A 19307-nucleotide genomic window follows, 5' to 3' on the forward strand; every position below is an offset into this window, starting at 1 on the left:
TGTATTAGATATTTGGCAAGTGAATATTACCCAGTAAATTACTCTAAAAATTATATTAATCCACATCAGTGTCTTTGAACTTCACTTTTTCTTTTTGTTGTGTTTTAATGTTTTGGATTTAATTCATTTCAAATTCTGAAGTATAAAATTCAGAATCTTCTTTACAAAAGTAAGTTTTTTTGCAATCACATACATCGCCCCCTGCTGACCTTTAAAGAGGATGCACATTTATGGCACTTTCCAGATCAACACGCTACACCCATTTTTTATACTGTTTAGAGTTTTTTCACATAATTTAAAGCTACAAACAGCAGCTGGTTCCTTCATTCAAAACTCTGGAAACAAGGAAAAACAGCTAAGCTAAGGCACCAGTGAAACAGGCCTAGAGACCAGTCAGTGACCCCTTTATCTAATTACTTTTGTCACTAAGAGGTTACTATGGTTGTCAAAGGTTTACATGGAAGATGCAGACTTGTCCACAAACACTTTCCACAAACTGGTCATGTATAGATTTAAAATGTGCTGGTTGGCACAGCTTTTATTTTGAAGGTGAATGTTATCCATTTCTGGCTTGTAAGTAAGTAAAGTAAGTAAAACTTTAGTTATATAGCACCTTTCAAGATAAAAATCACAAAGTGCTTCACAGAAGCTAAAACCTAAAAATAAAAATCAACCAAAAGCAAGTTTAAAAAGATGAGTTTTTAGCTTGTGGCTTGTGTCTCAACCGTTAACTTTCACTACAGCTGAGGGAGTAAGTGTGGAAGTTCTGCAGAGAAATCGGCGATTTTCATTGGAAAAAACTGCAAGGTGACCACAGCATCTGCTAGCAACCAAAGCAAACACAAAGAGGTTTTTGATGCAGCACCCTCTTAGTGACTGATTTTAACTCGTGCCAACATCGTCCAGTAACTACGCTACGTGAAGTAGCCTTTAAATTATATATCCCTTGTTAATTAATCCACTTTAAATATGCTGGTGACACCATTTTCTTTCTTTAACAGGTGAAGACATTAAGACTGTTTCAATTTTTTATGTTTGTGTGCCTTTAAAAACATGAGATGGATCCATGGGATGGATGAAACACATCACTGAAAAAACAAAGAAAGTATATTTGTTCAAGAAGACTGTTGCTGCATAGCATGGGTGATAAATAAACAGCTGTAAAAACTGATCTTAAGAAATTGAAGCATAGATCTAGTTCTGCAGCCTTATCTAGAATAATCTGGTCTGCAACGGCCAAAAAGGAAATTAAAACTACTCACAAAAATTAGAGGCAGAAATCTCTAAGGAATCTTAAAACAACAATGAGCCTTACTGCTATTTAACTTGATTTCCATGTAGTGGTGTATCTAGAAACACCGGTTGATAAAAAATAGGCTAATTCAAATTGTATTATAGCAAGCTGGTTGATTTTTTTTTTTCTTTTTGCACGAAACCCTAAACATATTTTCTCCGGACCGCAAATCCCATCCGTTTTTGCATTATGACCTCTTTCCAGTGCACAAAGATTCACTCACATCATATTCTCCCTGTGTCAGCCCTCCCCCTCATGCCTAATGTATGTTCAGAGAGTCAAACACGTGTCAATAATTTATCGAGTATTCAAATGGAGCTTTATGGCCCAATTATGTTGATGCTGCCGCCTGTGAGAAAGAAAAATCTGTTGTGAAAACTTTGAGGGGAAAAAGACTCTCAGGATTGGAGCTATACTTGGCCTGCTGGTGACATTCACACAAACAGAGCCTGTTTGTTCTGTTGTGTGGTACTGGACTGGCAATAAAGCCAAGCTATCAGGAAATGGAAGGAAGCAGGGCCAAGACTCTTTTAAACTTGTCCCGTGTATGTGCTCAGACGCCGTTTTGTATTTCCTTTCTGGATTTTAAAGGCATCCGAGTATGCCTGTGACAAGGGCGGCTGGCACTCCGTGGCCACATTTGTACCATGCCAGATATAACGGTCATCATTTCTTATTCATTGACGCTCTGCTGGAGTCCCTTGACTACATGAGCGCCACGCAGTAAAAATCACACACAGTGTCGTTTCTGAATAAAACACAAAAATACTAAATAAATTAAAAATAAATGTTCCTACACATCATTCTCATATCTCAGAGGATTCCCTTCTATCACAGGGTTTCTGCAGGATTTTTAAAAACCAACATCAATTAGTGTATTGAGATCAAACAGTGCTGAAATGATGCATTATATCTGGGTTTTTATAAGCAAGCTATAACTACTAGCTGCTCACGATTATTTAACACAATTATTAAAAGTAGACTAAAAGTAGTCTATTCATTATACTTAACAACCAAACAAACAAAAAACTTAATCTTAATTTTTGGGGATTTTCCTGAACTTTAATTATACTTCAAATGAGCAAATGAAATAAATAAATATGAAGTTAATTAAATCTGCCACAGTCTGGTGGGGAGTGAATTTGGACTTTTATGGAGAAGCAAAAGAACAGGATGTGCTGAAAGGCAAAACGGGAGATTTATTGAAAAACAGACTGTGGCACAATAATCGTTTTATCAGCACGGCCCCAGAGCCTCTTTGGTGGTAATTCATCAATACTGCTTGAACTATAACTGGAAACTAGAGCGCTTTCTTTACCTAAACTGTTGTTGCTTTCCCACCAATTCTACAAACTCATATTCAAGTATCTCATTAGAAAGATTACACATTACAAAACGTATTCTTGCATAAATTAAATTTAGAAATGAGCCCCTTTCTTTTAGATGGCCGACAAAGCTCATCTTGATTCTCCTTCTGCCTCCTTATGTGTACTTTTTTCGTTTCCCACAGGTGTGAAAAGTGTGGCTGAGCTTACACTCCAGTGTTTGTATTTGTTGAGAAGGTCATGAGGATCAAGCAGCAGGAGGTTAACGGCCGCTGTGGGGATTGAGGTTGTTAAAAGAGAGTTAATTGAGCTTAAAGTCCACTTTAAGCTCAATTAACAATTCCACCTTCATATTCTCGGACTCTACTAGAGGAGATTTGCATGATTTACAGTTTAAAAATTTCCTTCTTTTTGTTATACTGCCTCCTGCCAAAAGAAGATTTTAACTGCTGGTGGATGGAGATAAAGGTTGGGACTCTCAGATGACCACAGAAGAAAGCTGTTGATCACTGACTCACAGGCGTTACCTGAACATATCCTGACTGTATTATTTGAAACTGTGGGCATCTCTAAAGTGCAACGTTTTTCTGGCATATGAAAAATGGCGCGATATGGCAGCCTCGCTTCTGTCAGTCTGCCCCAGGGCAGCTGTGGCTACAACCGTAGCTTGCCTCCACCAGTGTGTGAATGTGAGAGTGAATGAATAGTGGCATTGTAAAGCGCTTTGGGTGCCTTGAAAAGCGCTATATAAATCCAATCCATTATTATTATTATTATTATTATTATTATTATTATTATAACTGAAATACTGTGGTATTTCTGAGGGTCTGCAGAAAAACTGGACAAAAATCTGTCTATTTAAAACCATTGAACATTATTTGATCATTAAAACCTTGAATTAAACTACAAATTTGATTGCTTACTTGTGAGTGAGAAACCCAGGAGGATTTCTTTATTAGGCTTACTAAAAGGAAATGAAAAGTACCTGCCAATGGGAGATTTTAATAACCTGGCAACCGTAATTTTGTTTTTATAAATGGCCTTTAAATGAGCTGTAAAGGATAATTTAATTATTCACTAACCATTAACACAACCTTTATTAAAAGGTGCCCCGTTGGTGAGTATTTCCATATAAAAACAACCTAAGGAGACACTGTCAGTGTCTGCCTTTCAGTGTGAGCTGTATATACTGACATTAATGCAGCCACAGATGGTTTCAGTGACCATCAGTGTTAAAATAAAAGGAATAAAAGGCCCTAATGTAGCCTTAAATGCCAGTTAAAATTCGAATGATACCACTCTGTCTCAGTATAATGTATATAGAGTGCATGGCTGGCTTACCATGTGGTAGTTTATGATCTCTTGCAGGCTTTCCCCGCATTTTTCCAAGCACTCCTGCACAGAAAATAACAAAAACCAGTCTTTAACTGCACAATACATCCAGAAAAATTCTCATAATAGTCTCACGCCACAATAGTTTCATTTTTGTGAATAAAAGAAGCAAATAAAATCTGTCAGAAACTAAAACCATAATTTATATGAATTCTGCATGGAAGAAAATAAAAAGATCCACAAAGCTAAAAGTAAGTCTAAGCTGGTTAATGTCACTGAGCTGTACCATGTACAGGAAAAAGAGCTATAATTGCAGGACTGATTCATGCCATTTATTTTTATTCGTTTACAATGGAAACTACAAATATGAACAAGGCTTTAATAAGAAACTCACAATTAGTCATACAGTTGAAGCCAAAAAGGCTTTTAATAGTACTTAATGTCAGTAGCAATGAAAACAGTTCAAGACGCCGGAGTCGTGAGTCGAGCCAAGAAGTAAGTTTCCAGGCCTGATTTGATCCTCGCTGACTAATCTGTTAGTAATCAGGTTTGTTCACACAAAAACAATGTCCGAGGCTTCTCCTTGGACATTAGCTGCTTTTTGAGGCTAAAAGAGGCTGATTTTTTTTTTTTGGCTGATTTTTGAGGCTAAAACCTTCCACAACCATATCGACTAAAAGACAAATGAGGCCAATAATACCAGATTAAAGTCTGTGATGGATAAAACCGAGGCTTTGTTTCAGAATCTCACCGAGATCATTACGTCCTTCTTGCACTGCTGAGACAGATCCCGGATGCCGTTGACAAAGAGCTTGTTGGCGCTGACATAGGCCTTTCCTGCTTCGATCATTCCACTGCATAGCTTCACCAGCTGTGGACAGAAGACAGACGAGGGGTTAAATGAAAGATGTTGAAGCTTTCAACACACGCATCGTATTAGCAGGGCTGTAGTTCAGCTTAAGGAGATGACGATGGGCAGGCCTTGTATATCAGAAAGAAAAGAATCTGTATAAGGCCAAGGCCTAAAAAAAAAAAAACTGGATTCATTTAAGAAGGAGAGGTCATTTTAACCGCTCTGAGCAAGTCTTGAATGGTCAAAAATAAAATAAATTAAAAGAAAGATGTTTACAGCCTGGCACAAAAATCAAGGTTGAATTTTTGATATTATCCATCTGGACACTAGAGTCTGAGGTATAACTAACTTCAGTCACAGGTGTTGCAACCACATCCGCGTGTTCACTTGCACCATCTAAGGCAGGGGTCTTGAACTCCAGGCCTCGAGGGCCGGTGTCCTGCAGGTTTTAGATCTCACCCTGGGTCAACACACCTGAATCAAATAATTAGGTCATTACCAGGCCTCTGAAGAACTTCAAGACATGTTGAGGAGGTAATTTAGCCATTTAAATCAGCTGTGTTGGATCAAGGACACATCTAAAAACCTGCAGGACACCGGCCCTCGAGGCCTGGAGTTCGAGACCCCTGATCTAAGGGTTTTAAAAGCGATGGTGTGACAGCAACTTATCAATCACAACTCGTTAGCCAAAGACTATATCTTGGATACTTCTCCTCTCAAATGTTGACTGAAATTAGCAAATAGGCCTATAAACAGAGATTTACAGAGATCACAGGAGAGGGCTGTTTTCCTATAAATATCCTATAATAGTTCCAGTATCTATTATTGTAACTTGACTCTCTGCAGTATAACTCAGATCTAAAAAAGTAAAGTTTATTAAACAACTTATGATGGATAAACTGCAAATAAAAACATGCTATTTTCCCTTAAATGCTCGTCTAGCAAACCTCAGATGTGATGAGAAAATCCCTGCTCATGCAGTTGCACATGAATGGGGATGCGACCTGGCCAGCCAGCAAGCAAAATTAGCCTTTTCTGGTCCATCTTTCAGTTTCTTGTAAACCTAGCGAAGCATTTAATCTCAGGTTTTATCATTTACAAATATATGTACAAGTGTCTTTTTATCTATTTGCTTTATTGCTAACCTATAATAATTCAAAGAAGGGATACTGTTTGTTTATTTTATATGAATTTGCTTTTGGTTATGTTAATTTAAGTTTTAAAATTTTAGTTGAATAAAAAAAAAGAAAATTCTGGATTGAAATCTTGGCCTGGTTTTCATATGGTGTTTCCCAATTGCACAACATCGAATGACAGTTTTGCATATGAAGGTGTTGCAATGAAGACCTGCCTCCAGGTATCCATGAAGAAGAGTGTTGATGAGTTTGAGCAGGATTAGTAGAAAGCCAGTTGACATCTAAAGAGCATATCGAAATTACAACGTTAAAATAAAATCATGGCAGCGGCATCGTGTTTGAGCGGTTAACGCTGTTGCAATACAGAAACATTCCTGGCCCAACCTGCAGGTCAGCTGGGGCCATCTATTGAGTTTGCCTGTGTGGGTTTCCTCCAGGTGATCCTCCCACAGTCCAAAGACTGGATTGCGGGTGTTAAAATTATACTGCATGTCCATGCATGTCTCTTGAATGTAAATAAAGATCGCACTTTCTCCCATGTGTCAACACCTATGTGGTAAATAGAAGTCTGCTTAACATGAGGCTCCGTGTGACCCATCACTGAGGTACGATCCACGCTTAAGGCCAGCGGTTTTTATAACTCAACATCACATGCTCGAGTCACAACACTCAAGCTTTTGTTTCTCTGCGTTTTCAGCTCGTCATCGCACCTGAGCCCCAGACGGGAATGGAGTCATCCAGCTGCATGTGTGCTGTCTATCCATCACCTGTGTTCACATATGGCAGTGTGTGCAGGTGGGCTCCGTATGTCAGCCCCTGACATCAGCTAGCCACCCTGCACGCATGTAAAAGAGCCAATGTTATCCAGGACTGGATAATGGACAGCAGACACCGGCAACTCAGCATGAATGTTTTTGTGCATTTCCAAGAACATTTTCTCTGTCAGCAGGTTTTTTCTGTCTGCTATAACGGCTGCTTTGTTTAGCTTCTGGTTTCATGAGAGGAAAATTAATCTCTTCTTATTTTTCACTCTGTGTTCTAATGCCAGGTTTTCTGCTTTTCAGCACCCGTCTTCTCCAGCAAGACTCATTTCCTCCCAGCTGCTAACCAGACATGAATCTGATGTGGCCTTTTCTTTGGTTTATAAGCAAACTCACCATTAGCCTAGCATTATGACTGAAAACAAGGCTTTACCTATCCTGCTATTAATAATATTAACAAAAAGCTTGCTAAAGCTCACCAGACAGCCAGTCTGCAGCACTCCCCATAGATTTGCAAAGAGATTTGTGTAGAGATAGACTGAACAAAAGTATAAAATTGCTTCCTGGTCTTAAAAAAAAGAAGGGGGGACTAAAAGTCCCTTAAACTTGCATCTCCCAAAGGTCTTTAAAAGCCAGAAGGGGATAACTTCAGAGCCATCAGCTCTCTTACTCTGTGCCCTCTTTAAATGCTTTCCTGATGACTCTAGGTGCATAATCACTACTTTCAAATCATACTGAAGTCTATTTTGCAAATTCTGATTATGATGGAGTCAGAAAGGAGGATTTGGTTCAGTTTCACAGTCAGCTCCACCCCTTAGTGCAGCAGAAACAGGTGAACACCTCATCACAAACCAATGGGAGGCGGTAGCTGAGTCCATCTTTCATGCGGTCTATGAGTCCCACACAGGCCTAGAAACCAGTCATTGTGTAGTCTCCAATAAGCTAGTGAGTGGTTGCTGGCTAGGTGTAACTGTTCACAAAGACAGTGCCACATCAAAAATCTCCTTGAGATTGATTTGCTGCAGTCACCCGTAATTTGCCATCAACTCACAGAACAGGAGTAAAAACTATAACACAAACCACAAACAGATATTGGTCACCATCAAAGCAAAAGCTGTGCCTTAGTCCTGCAAGCCAACCATTCAAAACAAGCTGGTTGCAGAGTTGTAGGGTTTCAAGGCAGGTCTGCAATGTAAACTACAGGTGACCTCAACAATCCCAAGGTTTTCCATGCAGCACCGTATACTTCTTTGCAACTAATCTGACCCAGTGACTGCCAGCAATGTCCAGTACTCACTTCTCAATCAGTAAGGAATTACACACTTTTCTGTCCTCTTGTGCAGCGGTCCCCAACCTTTTTTGCGCCACGGACCAGTTTAATGTCAGACGATATTTTCACGGACCGGCCTTTCAGGTGTCGCGGATAAATACAACAAAATAAAATGATATGACCAAGACAAAAGCTGTGGTATTTTGTAAATATAATAATAAATGCAAATTCACTGTGTAATTGTGTAACTTTTTTTAGCAGCATCCTCCTGAAATGTGCCAAAAACACTGAGAGTAACATCCTCCTCTCTGCCCCTTAACTCATTCACTGCCATTGACGTCTGAAAAACTTACGTTGACTGCCATTGACGTCTATAGACGTCAATGGCAGTCAACGTAAGTTGAACTGAAGCCCACCAGCAGTAAAAGTAGACCTGCAAGGAGGTGCAGGGTTTGCGCACGTAAGGGATTGCGCAGTGAGACAAAAATGTGGTGCAAGTCTTGTTGTGTTTCACTGCCAGCCATTTGAAAATGGCTGGCAGTGAATGAGTTAATACTCTCTGGTAGCTATGGTATGGTAACGCGTAAATATTTATTTCAAAATAAGACACACAACGACAACACGGAAAAAGAGCCAGGGAAACCGAGTTAACGATTGAAAACCCTGAAAACTATAAATTTCACACCCAAGCCTCAACTTTCGGTACGAAAGGACTCACGGACCGGTTTTTTCAAGTAACAAGTAAAGTAAGGGATTACTATTGCAAAAAAGTAATCCGATTACTGTAACTTTCCTGTTAGCACGCTGCGTTACTGTGTTACTAAACCGCGATTTTATTTGTGAGAGTGTCTCATGACAATGACGTACGAGCGCGTGACGTCCGTGGCAGCAACAGACGTGTGCAGATCAACATGGATAATATGGAGCGTGGGAGAGAGTATGACCATGCAGCGTTTAATGCTTGGAAGTACTGACATTACTTTGAGTTTGATTCTGTAAAAAGTGACAAAACATTAGCATCTGTGAGTGTAAGTACAAAAACATATTTTATTTTATATGCTGGAATATGCAGAAAATATGTTTAAATGTTAAACAAACCTTTTTCTACCTATATTACCCAAATCTTATCAGCTAATATTTATGTAAATATTTAGATTCACGTAAGAAGTTAGCTTTTTATGCAATTTATTATTTACCATTTTACTATGCAGTCTTATACAACTGATGATCAAATTTCATGTAAGCCTCTTTAGAGTATGTTGATGGTTAAATGCATCTTTGTGAAGACCCTGGTAGATGAATATTAAAAATGACAGGAATGCCTGTGGTCTGGTATATGAACTAACAATGGAGGTTCCCAACAATGATGGCAGTAAAAGAACAGCCTGATTAGCGCTGGCTCTTTCTGACACATGCAAGTCAGAGTCAGGGTCAGGGTTAGGTTGAGAACAGCACCAGATGGACCTGTGACAGGAGCATTACAGCTGGAACATCTGGATGCCTTATTACAGGGCAACTGCACGCTCTGAAAGCCATGCAGTCTGATGTTTTCTGTAATCCCCATCTTGCACTGCTGCCACGTCACGTTTCAGCAAACCTGAGCTGAACTCTTCAACTGGGCCGAGCAACAATACCCCGTCCATTATGCTAGCAATGTTAGCACTAAGGGATTAGGCACTACACAGTGATATAATCCTGTGTGTAATAGGCAGGCCGTGGCTAAGGTCTGCCGCAACTCAATATAGTGTGACAAAATGTGGAAAGAGACCAAAATTCCTCTTTTTCAGCCATTAGTTCTGCAGTATTTCTACTAATCAGGGCTGCAGTCAGTGTATGTTTGCAAGGATTCCCTCATTAATAATTAAACACATAAAACATGGGATAGGCTTCTTTGGCACACTAGGTGGGCTTCTCCAAATGTTTCTAATTTACAACAGAGTTTGGTTTTTTAAAGGGGAAAAAAAGATGATTTTATACTTCTGCAAATGTGCAAACTGAGATATTTCTGCTAAAAATATAGTTGAGATGCTCTCATGGAGAGAGGTGCATGCACGGCTGTGTAACTCTGTGGATGGCAGCAGTGTAAAAGATTGCTTTGCTTCACTTTTAAACTATCCAAACACGCAGTTCTGATAGTTCAGATTTTAACATAAATATTAACAAAATATTGACTTTTAAGTATAAAAATTCTCCTTGTAAGAAAAAAAGAGAAAAACAGAAAATAACTTGTTTTTTTAATCTTCCTAAATATATGACTGGCATCATTTAGGGGTCTGATTACAAGCGCTAAAGGCGATCGTGGCTCAAAGAGTTGGCAGTTCGTCTTGTAACCGGAAGGTTGCCGGTTCGAGCCCCGGCTCGGACAGTCTCGGTCGTTGTGTCCCTGGGGAAGACGCTTCACCTACCGCCTACTGGTGATGGCCAGAGGGGCCGATGGCGCGATATGGCAGCCTCGCTTCTGTCAGTCTGCCCCAGGGCAGCTGTGGCTACAACTGCAGCTTGCCTCCACCAGTGTGTGAATGAGTATTGGAATTGCAAGGTGCTTTGAGGGCCCCGAAAAGCGCTATATAAATGCAATCTATCTATCATATATATATATATATATATATATATATATAAAAGAAACTGTCTTTACAAAGTCTTTCAGAAAAATCTGCAATAGAGATTTCTAATTTAAGAGTTTCAGATCACCTTTTTTATTGAATTTTAAGGGGAAAAAAATCACAATCTTTAAGACTGGACGATTTAGCTGAAAAAATGTTGCAAGTGAACGTTTAGTATCAGCAATCTTACAGCTTGCCACACTGACACTTAATGCCATGACCTCATTATGTTTGCTTTTCTAAAAAAAAAAAAAAAACCACACACACACCAAAAAACGTTGGTGCCCCTAAGCTTCATAAAACCGGACTGGCTTCTTTAAGGCGGCAGGTCTTGTGCCTTCAGGTGTGCTCGGGGCTGAGTTTCTGTTTCATTTATTCTGAACACGTTTTTGAAAAAGCTATTGAAACTTGGCCTGGTTTCTGTTTACTGCTTATAGAGCAAGAAAAACAAAGAAAGTACTGACAGCGTGGACTGGGAAAACTGAAAACATTATAGAACGCTTACTTTGTTTATCCAATATTGTTTTCAGTCTTTCATTCGCAATAACTTCTTTATGGAAAGAAGCAAAGGCAAGACACAAGTAGAAGTAAAAAGAAAGCCCACAGACATAAATATTAAGACAATTTACACTACATTTTTCCCTTTCACAACATCTTACAGCATCATCTTTGTATGTTAACTAGTTAACTAGAAGAACCGTCTTACCTTATCTAGTTTTGCCTCGATCTCCACCACCTCTGTTTCTACCTCATCAATATTCGCCCTGAAAAATAAAAGCAGGAAAAATCCATTATTACACGTGTGGTAATGTGTAACAAATTGAATTATGTTAACTTATTGGAAAACAGTTGATCTGCAATAGTCTTATTATTCCCCACATTCCCAGAAATGAAACAGAGTTTTGCGGAGCCAGGCGAGACTCCGGGTGTGTTTTTAATGAGCGAGACGCCATCCTGGGAGCAGCTCAGCTCTGTCAAAACAAAGTGATAGACATGGTCTCTCCGCAGCGAGGGGAACATAGCTGTCTGGCTCATCACACAACCCCCAGTCCACCTACTCACTGTCAACACTGAAACCGCACCCAGCCGCATCTGGAGCTCCCCTCTCCACCCTTGAGAGACGTGTGATTTACACCCAGAGGCAGCATGACACAGGCCTTATGAACACCACTCAGAGGCTCCTCCGCATGCTGAGGTCATGTCAGAGTATGTGCGCTGCAAGCACGTCTACGTTCACCGCCCTTATGTGCCGCTCATCTGTTACGGTATGTGCTTCCTGTTGCTGATGGTTTAAATATGATCTACAGCCAGCTTCTTCATGTAGTCACATTTTCCAATTTTTAGCGTGAACCCCAGGGATGGAAATGTTGGTCAGTCGGTCAGACTGGATCTCTTGTTCCAGGCAACACAAATATCCAAGCAGCTGTACAGTTATCTATGAGGCCTAGAGCACACACACTGTTAAAACTTGGCTTTACCGCCAAATACCAGCAGAACTAATTACACCCAAATTCTGTGTTTGCAGATGGCTGAGCACAGCTGATTTGTCCTGTTTGGGATTTCAAATCTGGGAGAACTGGCTCATCCAGTGCTAGTGTGCAATTTGGAAGTGCTGTGTGTTGAAGTCTTCCTTCACTGTTTAATGATAAGGACTTGTTGGATGCCTGGTTGCTCAATTTAACCACCTTTACAAGCAAATGTGCATTACTGCTCACCCCTAAAGACTCAAAATCGTTTGTTGCTTTAATGCACGTTGAGCCAAAATGAAAAAAGGGAGTGACGTTTTGGAATTATCCAGTGGAGTTAAAACGCACAAGGTAAGCATACAAGTCAAACTACCATTAGCATCAGTCTACCCAAGCGCAAGCATGTCTGCCATCTTGAGCCGCCCGTCAGAAATCGAATGTGTTCATAGTTGATGTGAATATCTACAGACTTAGAGGGAAAGCAGTAAACAACAGGTGTTGTTTGCATGGCAAATTTGTATAGCAAGGTCGAGATGGAGGGCAGGAGGTGTGAGAGCGAGGGAAAAGAAAAAAGATGTCTGACAATTCACACTTTTTTTTTTTTTTTTTTTTTTTTTTTTTTTTTTACACACAGGACTCCTTTTCCAAATTTTATATCAATGTTGTATTACGAATCACACAGCAGCTCCATCAGATTGCAGTCGTGGCTGGCAGAATAGACATCTCCGACTCATTTCTTCCTCTCTGGCCACTGGTGGATTAATCCGCTTGAACAAGCTCATGGGACGGAGGATGGCACATGTTCTCCAACCCCCACAGCTTCTACTCCCTTAATATGGAACCGAGAGGATTGGGGGAGAGAAATGCTCCAGAGAGGAAATGTCTGTCAAAAGCTCTAACTCGTGCAGAATGGAAACATGCATTACCTAAATAATCAATACCATATTATTCCACATGTGGACACGTGCTGTTGTAACCTCAACTGATCTCCTGCTGAACGGCTCTGAGCCCAACCACGCCCAGGGATTATCTGCCAGTGAGCGAAACTGTTTTCATTGCTGATGTCATTTTAGAAGCTGCTCTTTTTAAAAAATGTGATAGTGCAGCGCTTAGCAGGCGCTCGCTTTTCAAAAGGCTAGTTCTCCTCATGTGTTCATGGCTCCAGCAGTTCTTGGGACTGATTTTAATGTCATGTTTTATTTGCAAATGTCCACAGAAGAGTTTAGATGCTTAGGGTGGTTTTTTTTTATAATAATCGACTACTTGTGAGTTATTAAGAAACGAGATAAGGTTAAAAATAGATAGCAGCTGTTCTAGCAGACTTGCTGCCCTAAAAAAAGTAGTTAACTTCTCAGGGTGATTGGTGAGGTGGATCGTGAGGTGTATTGTATTTTGGGCCATGTCTGCTGCGGTAAAGCAACAGATGAACCTGAAGGAGAAGCTTTTGATTTACCAATCCATCATGTTGTAACCCTCAACTATGGTCATGTGCTCTCAGAAGTAACCAATCTCATTATTTTGGAGTAACCAAAACAATGAGGCTGTTGTGAGAAAGGGTGCTTGTGGGAAATGTAATTATGTACTCATGCTTTCATTTTTTCATTGTCGGTAGAGAGGATTAGAAAGCTATGCTTAAACTTGGGTGATTTTGTTTAGAGTGCTGAAGTGGGGAAGACCGCAGGCAGGACAGTTGAAGGGGGGGTACAATGGGCGGGACACCAAACCCATAAGACTGTGTTGACTTCCAGTTGTGAGCCAGACCTCGCTAGACGTAGTGGGGGTAGGCTAGTTAGCTAGGTCTCCGGATCCATCTGTATTTTATTTATTTTAAGCGCAAATAAAGACGTCTGATTTTGGAAGTAAAAGTTTCCGCCTGATCGCTACCATCAAAAAGAATCCGTGAAATCGGCGTACTTCAACACTGTGAATATAAGGGTCTCTGTTTCTTCGAGTCTAAAGGAATCCCAATCAGGGGAAGACCAGAGCTCGCTGAAAAGATTGTATGTTTCATTTTGTCCAAGATTCAAGATTGATGAAGGATGGGTGGATGGATGTTCAGATGATCCTTCATGTGGTGAGAGTAGAAGCTGTGGTTATCAAGGTCGACCACTGGGCTTAGGTCAACCCTTCAAACCAGCTTATTTTTCATTATGGCTTTATCTGCTACTCATTATTTAAATCCACTAACTGATTATTGGATAAAATACAGAAAAATACTGGGGGAAAAAATGCCTACCACAAAATTTACAATGGGACATCTGAACTGTTTGATGAGATAAACCAAAGAAGATTTACTTCTGCTCAATTTAAGTTTTCTTCTTCTCTTCACGACATACAAGGCGAGTTCAGGATCAAAAATGGGTCGGAAAATTAAAACCAACGTGCCATTTATTTATATCCTACTGCTGTCACTAGTTCTGTGTCTACAGTTTAAAACTAAATGTCAAAACTGAAAATTAAAAGCTGAAAATACCTTCTGCTGGCTCACCTGCAGTACCATGATAGTCCCCACACTTTTGGAAATCACAGGTTAGTCAATGTAATGTTTGTAGGTTTTGTCTAATAAATAGAAATCTGTGATGTTTAGCCCTGCCTGACGGGGGGTCAACTTAGGCCAGGCTTTCAAAACGCTGGCAAAAACCCTGATCATGGAAAATGAAAACCTCAGAATGTTTGGCATGATAACAAATGACTGAAACTAACCAAGTGTTTCAGTTCCAGTCTGTTGGGCAAAGTGGAAAAATCCTCTCAAAACATCGTGTACACAAACACAAAAGATGCCACAAACATTAAACCTCAGTTACGCTGGTCTAACAACACCATAATGTGAACAATGTGTGTCTTGCAGTGATGGACGAGTTTCGGGTACAGCGTGGTGACACCCCAGCTAGCCGTCCCAGATGTGCAGAGACCGGCTCGTAGGACAGCTGCTCCCTCCAAGCTGTATCCCCCCCACTCCCCTTTTTTTCTGAATGCACACGCCTCCTATAATACATGCAGATGGAGCCTCGGGCCTGTAGCCACGGTAACCGTCTCTTAAGTGGGCCGCAGAAGTCCCTGATGTGCTTGTGAGCTGACCCTCATTCACACCAAGAGGAGCGGGGAAGCCAAATAGTGCCTTACGCGACTCATTACAGGGCTGGAGCGACAAGAGACCACCTCCATTAAAACCTCATCGGGAGCCCATTAAACAGCAGTACATCCAGATGTGGTTCACACAGACGCCACCAATCAACTCACGTAAACACGGCGCTCCTTAATGGCTGATTAAGACCCAACAGCAACACCCACAGTACATTTAAAACACGTCGTCTAAAACATTCATCCGACATGAAGCCGTGTAGTTAAGCCACGGTGTAAAAACATAATAAACACAGAGATTGTGCTGAGCAAGCTGCAGGTCTGGTGGTTTCTGGCTGGTGGCGTGCTGACTGGGCATCCAGGGGAGAGGCTGAGGTGCCTTTTACTGGCCCAAAGTCACAGAACACCTCTGTTTCTCGTTAATTCGAGAACCACTGCACGTCTTAACCAGTTCCACCTGATGCTAAACGGAGATCTTTTGAAATTCTGGAAGGTAAATAAGTGTGATGTCCATGCTGGCCAGCTGTTTTGTGGTTTAAAGTATCTTCTCAGGGAAAATGTTTTCAGTTCAGACAGCAGTGGTGGAAAATTTTAGTCACATCCTTCACTTAAACCAGGTTATTTTTGTGTCCACCTTTGGGTTCTGAGGTTAAGATGTCAGTTCAGCTGGTCTCTAACTATGTCTTAGTCGTGTACCGAGGTTATTTGGAGCTTTTTATCTCAAGAACAGCTGCTGCAGCAGCTTAAGAGCAGAGACCGTGATCCAAAACAGGAAAACAATAAGCTGAAATGCTAATGCAAGAGCTGCAGATTGAAGCGATAATTCTCTTTACAACAACCTTTCTCTCTAATCATATTCCACTGAAAACATTACATAAACATTACAGTGAAATAACATGTTTGTTACAAGTAAATGAAAGGAAACAGTCAGATTAGTAACATGTACATCACAATCATTCTAGACCTCAGCTGTCAAACGTGTGGTTTGGGGACCAGAACCAATCCACCAGACGTTCCAATTCAGCCCACTGAAAATTACAGGAAAGTTTAATTGGTAAAGATGTGTGAATCCCTCACCAAAGGCAAAACAGACACACAGGACACCGAGCGAAACAACACAAACACAACCTGTTTGAACAGGTGAGTTTTAAGCTGCTCTTTATAGGCTGTCACAGAGTCACGGGTGCAAAGAGAGAGTGGGAAGCTGTTCCGAAGTTTGGAAGTTAAAATTTGGAAGTCCCAATCACCCTCAGTTACACAGAATCACAGGAAGGCTCTTATCCAGGGATCCGAGAACCTGGTTTGGAGAAAAGTGGGAACCAAGATTTTAAACTGAAATCTACATCCAACAGGAAGCCAGTGCAAAAGTTTCAAAAATAGGGTGATATGTAAAGATTTATGGCAGTAAGTTAGTCAGTTTACCTGTGATGATTGTTTACTGTTGCTATGACAATCACAACAGCAAAAACATCCATCAAAATGTCAGGAACGCCTGCCATCAAGCATTGAATGAACATCAGTGTGAATCCTGACTTACTGTTACAAGCCTGGACATTTAAACATTTAGACAACCTAATCCACAAATCACCACATCCCAACAGCTCCTCTCACGAGTGGTGGGTCCCCAGCAGGATGGACTCATTTGAAATGAGTCCTGCCAACCACCACGTGTCTCAGCTGGCTTTGAAACACCTATTTGCACTTGTAATATGAATAATATGCAGGATCTTAACCTGTCAAGTATTCAGTATAAAAAGTCCTCAAATAAATGTGAGAGAAAATGTATTTTTACAGGTTTGCAGTAACACAACAAAGGAATGGAGATGAAGGAATACCTTCAGCGTTAGTTAAAATGTATTGTTTTGGCTGCAGTGTGTGAAGCTGTGTGTGATGCTGATGAGCATTCATATCAGAGAGGGTTGTGTTTTGGAGGGAGACACTGAGGCAGAGCCACCTGGTGGTCTGGGCGGACAGCAAGCAGGTGGGATGCTAAAGAGACTGCAAACACTGGGTGCATGTAATGACCCCTAAAATTCAACCAGACCGACAAGCGTCTTCCAGCTGGGGCAAAACCTGCGGCTAAACCTCCAGACAGCAAGCCCACTGGGAGGATGAATTAGCCACTGAGTGATGAAGCAGTGTCAGCACACAGCTGTGCAATAGACCCACTGTTATCTTTGAGTGATCATCAACAATCAGCACACTCTTCAGCATGTCCGCATCATCATTCAAACCCCAGTGAAGCGCGGAGGAAAGGTGGGGTCGGATGAAGGAGTGGAAACGAGGGACTGGAGACGGCACGAGCGTATCTGTAAGTCTGTCTGAAGGCGCGGTGATGGAGCACTTTCTGTCTGGAGAAACTGCATTTTGTCACAATATTGATTGCTTTAGTGCCCTAATTGAGGCTGGACTGCATGGCTGAATGGTTGATTATTGGAGGAGGGAGGGTGAGTGTACTCAGCATACCCCCTTCAGCTACAACTTAGGTTATTTTTAGCTGCATGGCTCCTAATGCCCTCTGCCCTCCCCCCCCTCTTGCTCTTCCAGACCACTCACTGCGTGAGCTAAAAGCAAGATCACAGAGTCACCCCTGGCTATGCCATGCTGACCATTAAATATAAATCTACACAGTCCATTTTCAGAGCTCTAACTCAAAAATAACTTCCCCTGAGAGATGACTGGCAGGACTTTCAAACTGTGGATTTCTCCCAATGCTGGAGCACTGAGTGTCCTCTACTGCAGCCTTTCTAAAAACCAAAAACACTAGAGCTAGAGATAATAAGATGTTCTGTTCTGCAAATGATAGCTTTTCCTTTTTAAAATTGATTATTTTTAATGTGATGTTATTTCAGTTTTTAAAGACTGCTTTGCAAAAATAATGCATTAGTTGGAGGCGGCGATGGATGGCAAGACGATGGTCAGACACCAGGTTTTTTGGTGTCAGTTTCTAGTATTTAATTTGTATTTTATCTATTTAGCAGATCTGAATCTGTGCAATGCATCAATACAGTCGCTTCAAACTAAGATGACAAAAACCAGGTGGTTTTCATAAGGGCTCACCACAGAAGGTACCTCCATATGTTTGATTTAGCAGATGTTTCGCATCGGATGCCCTTCCCACCCCAATGGGATGTGTCTCCTCCCATAATAAAACCAAGGGATCTTTCGCTTGTTAGGCCATATTACCAAGAGTCAAAGTTGTAAAATGGAAGTCCACAAACTAATCAGTGATGTCATGGTGATTAAACCTATCATTTGTTTACAATTACTGAACTAAACTGACAAGTACACATACATGACCACAGGCAAAGTTCTGTCTGAACATTTTCTCCTTCTCATGAATCACCATGTTGGAAGAATGCTACATTTTTTCCCGTGATATGTTATTTGAGTTGGGACTATTATTGCTGTGTGACACATAAAGCTGAGGAGGAATAGAAGCAGCCAATGAGTAAGTCGGGGTAAGCAAGCGACCTACAACTACAACCAATGATGCATTCACCAACCAAAACCCTGTGACCTCCGTAGAGATTTTTGTATTCATACAGTTGGTGTCACATTTATTTCATCTTTTACCAAGACTTGTGCTTTTCTACGGTCTGCAGTAACCCAATTATTTACGGTGCAGAGGGAGTTCAGATGTTTGCAGTAAAACCCTTCCCAACATATGTTCAAAGCCCTGACTATTGTTTCATAAGCCTTGCCTTTATTTTCCACTTGAAAGCTTAGATGTGTCACTCATACTTAAACTGAACGGCTTTCTGTTCTCCGACAGCTCAGCTCAAATTTCTGCCACAGACTGTGCTGACTGCGTCGCCGCATTAAACCCCCAAACCCTCTTCAGGAACACACATCTGTGCTAATGGCTTCGCAAAAGTGACGTGTCTGCTGCAGCGATAATGACTCATTTATGCTTCAATTGCAGCATCGCTGAAAGTAGAGATTTAGTTACATGTACTGGATGTGTGAGCTGTCACTGGGTTAACGTGGATGTATCCAGATAGGAGCACGTTCAGGGCATACTCTGCAAGTGAAGGGAAGCGTTCACCCCCACCACCAAATATCTGTTTTATAGCCAAATAGCTGAGTGGCAACCATTCACCAACTCTGGCAGACAGACTGCCCTCCAAGCCCACCCACTCATTTAGTGGGTTAATACAGAGATCACCAAACGATTTCAAGTCTC

The 19307-nt window shown here is 41.0% G+C and overlaps 1 protein-coding gene across 3 annotated transcripts in view; it reads right to left on the minus strand.

The window, feature by feature from the left end:
• The window catches only part of acap3a (ArfGAP with coiled-coil, ankyrin repeat and PH domains 3a), a 67753-nt gene that overhangs the window by 28899 nt on the left and 19547 nt on the right, over positions 1–19307 (minus strand). For all 3 annotated transcript variants that reach the window (XM_026153312.1, XM_026153313.1, XM_026153311.1), the window contains exons 2-4: positions 11281–11338; positions 4703–4822; positions 3961–4014 (exon numbers count right to left, since the gene is read on the minus strand). In XM_026153312.1, coding sequence (XP_026009097.1) covers positions 3961–4014; positions 4703–4822; positions 11281–11338 — 232 coding nt within the window. The remainder of the gene's footprint in view (positions 1–3960; positions 4015–4702; positions 4823–11280; positions 11339–19307) is intronic.

Source organism: Astatotilapia calliptera, chromosome 20 (genome assembly GCF_900246225.1).
Source record: "Astatotilapia calliptera chromosome 20, fAstCal1.2, whole genome shotgun sequence".
NCBI lineage: Eukaryota > Metazoa > Chordata > Actinopteri > Cichliformes > Cichlidae > Astatotilapia > Astatotilapia calliptera.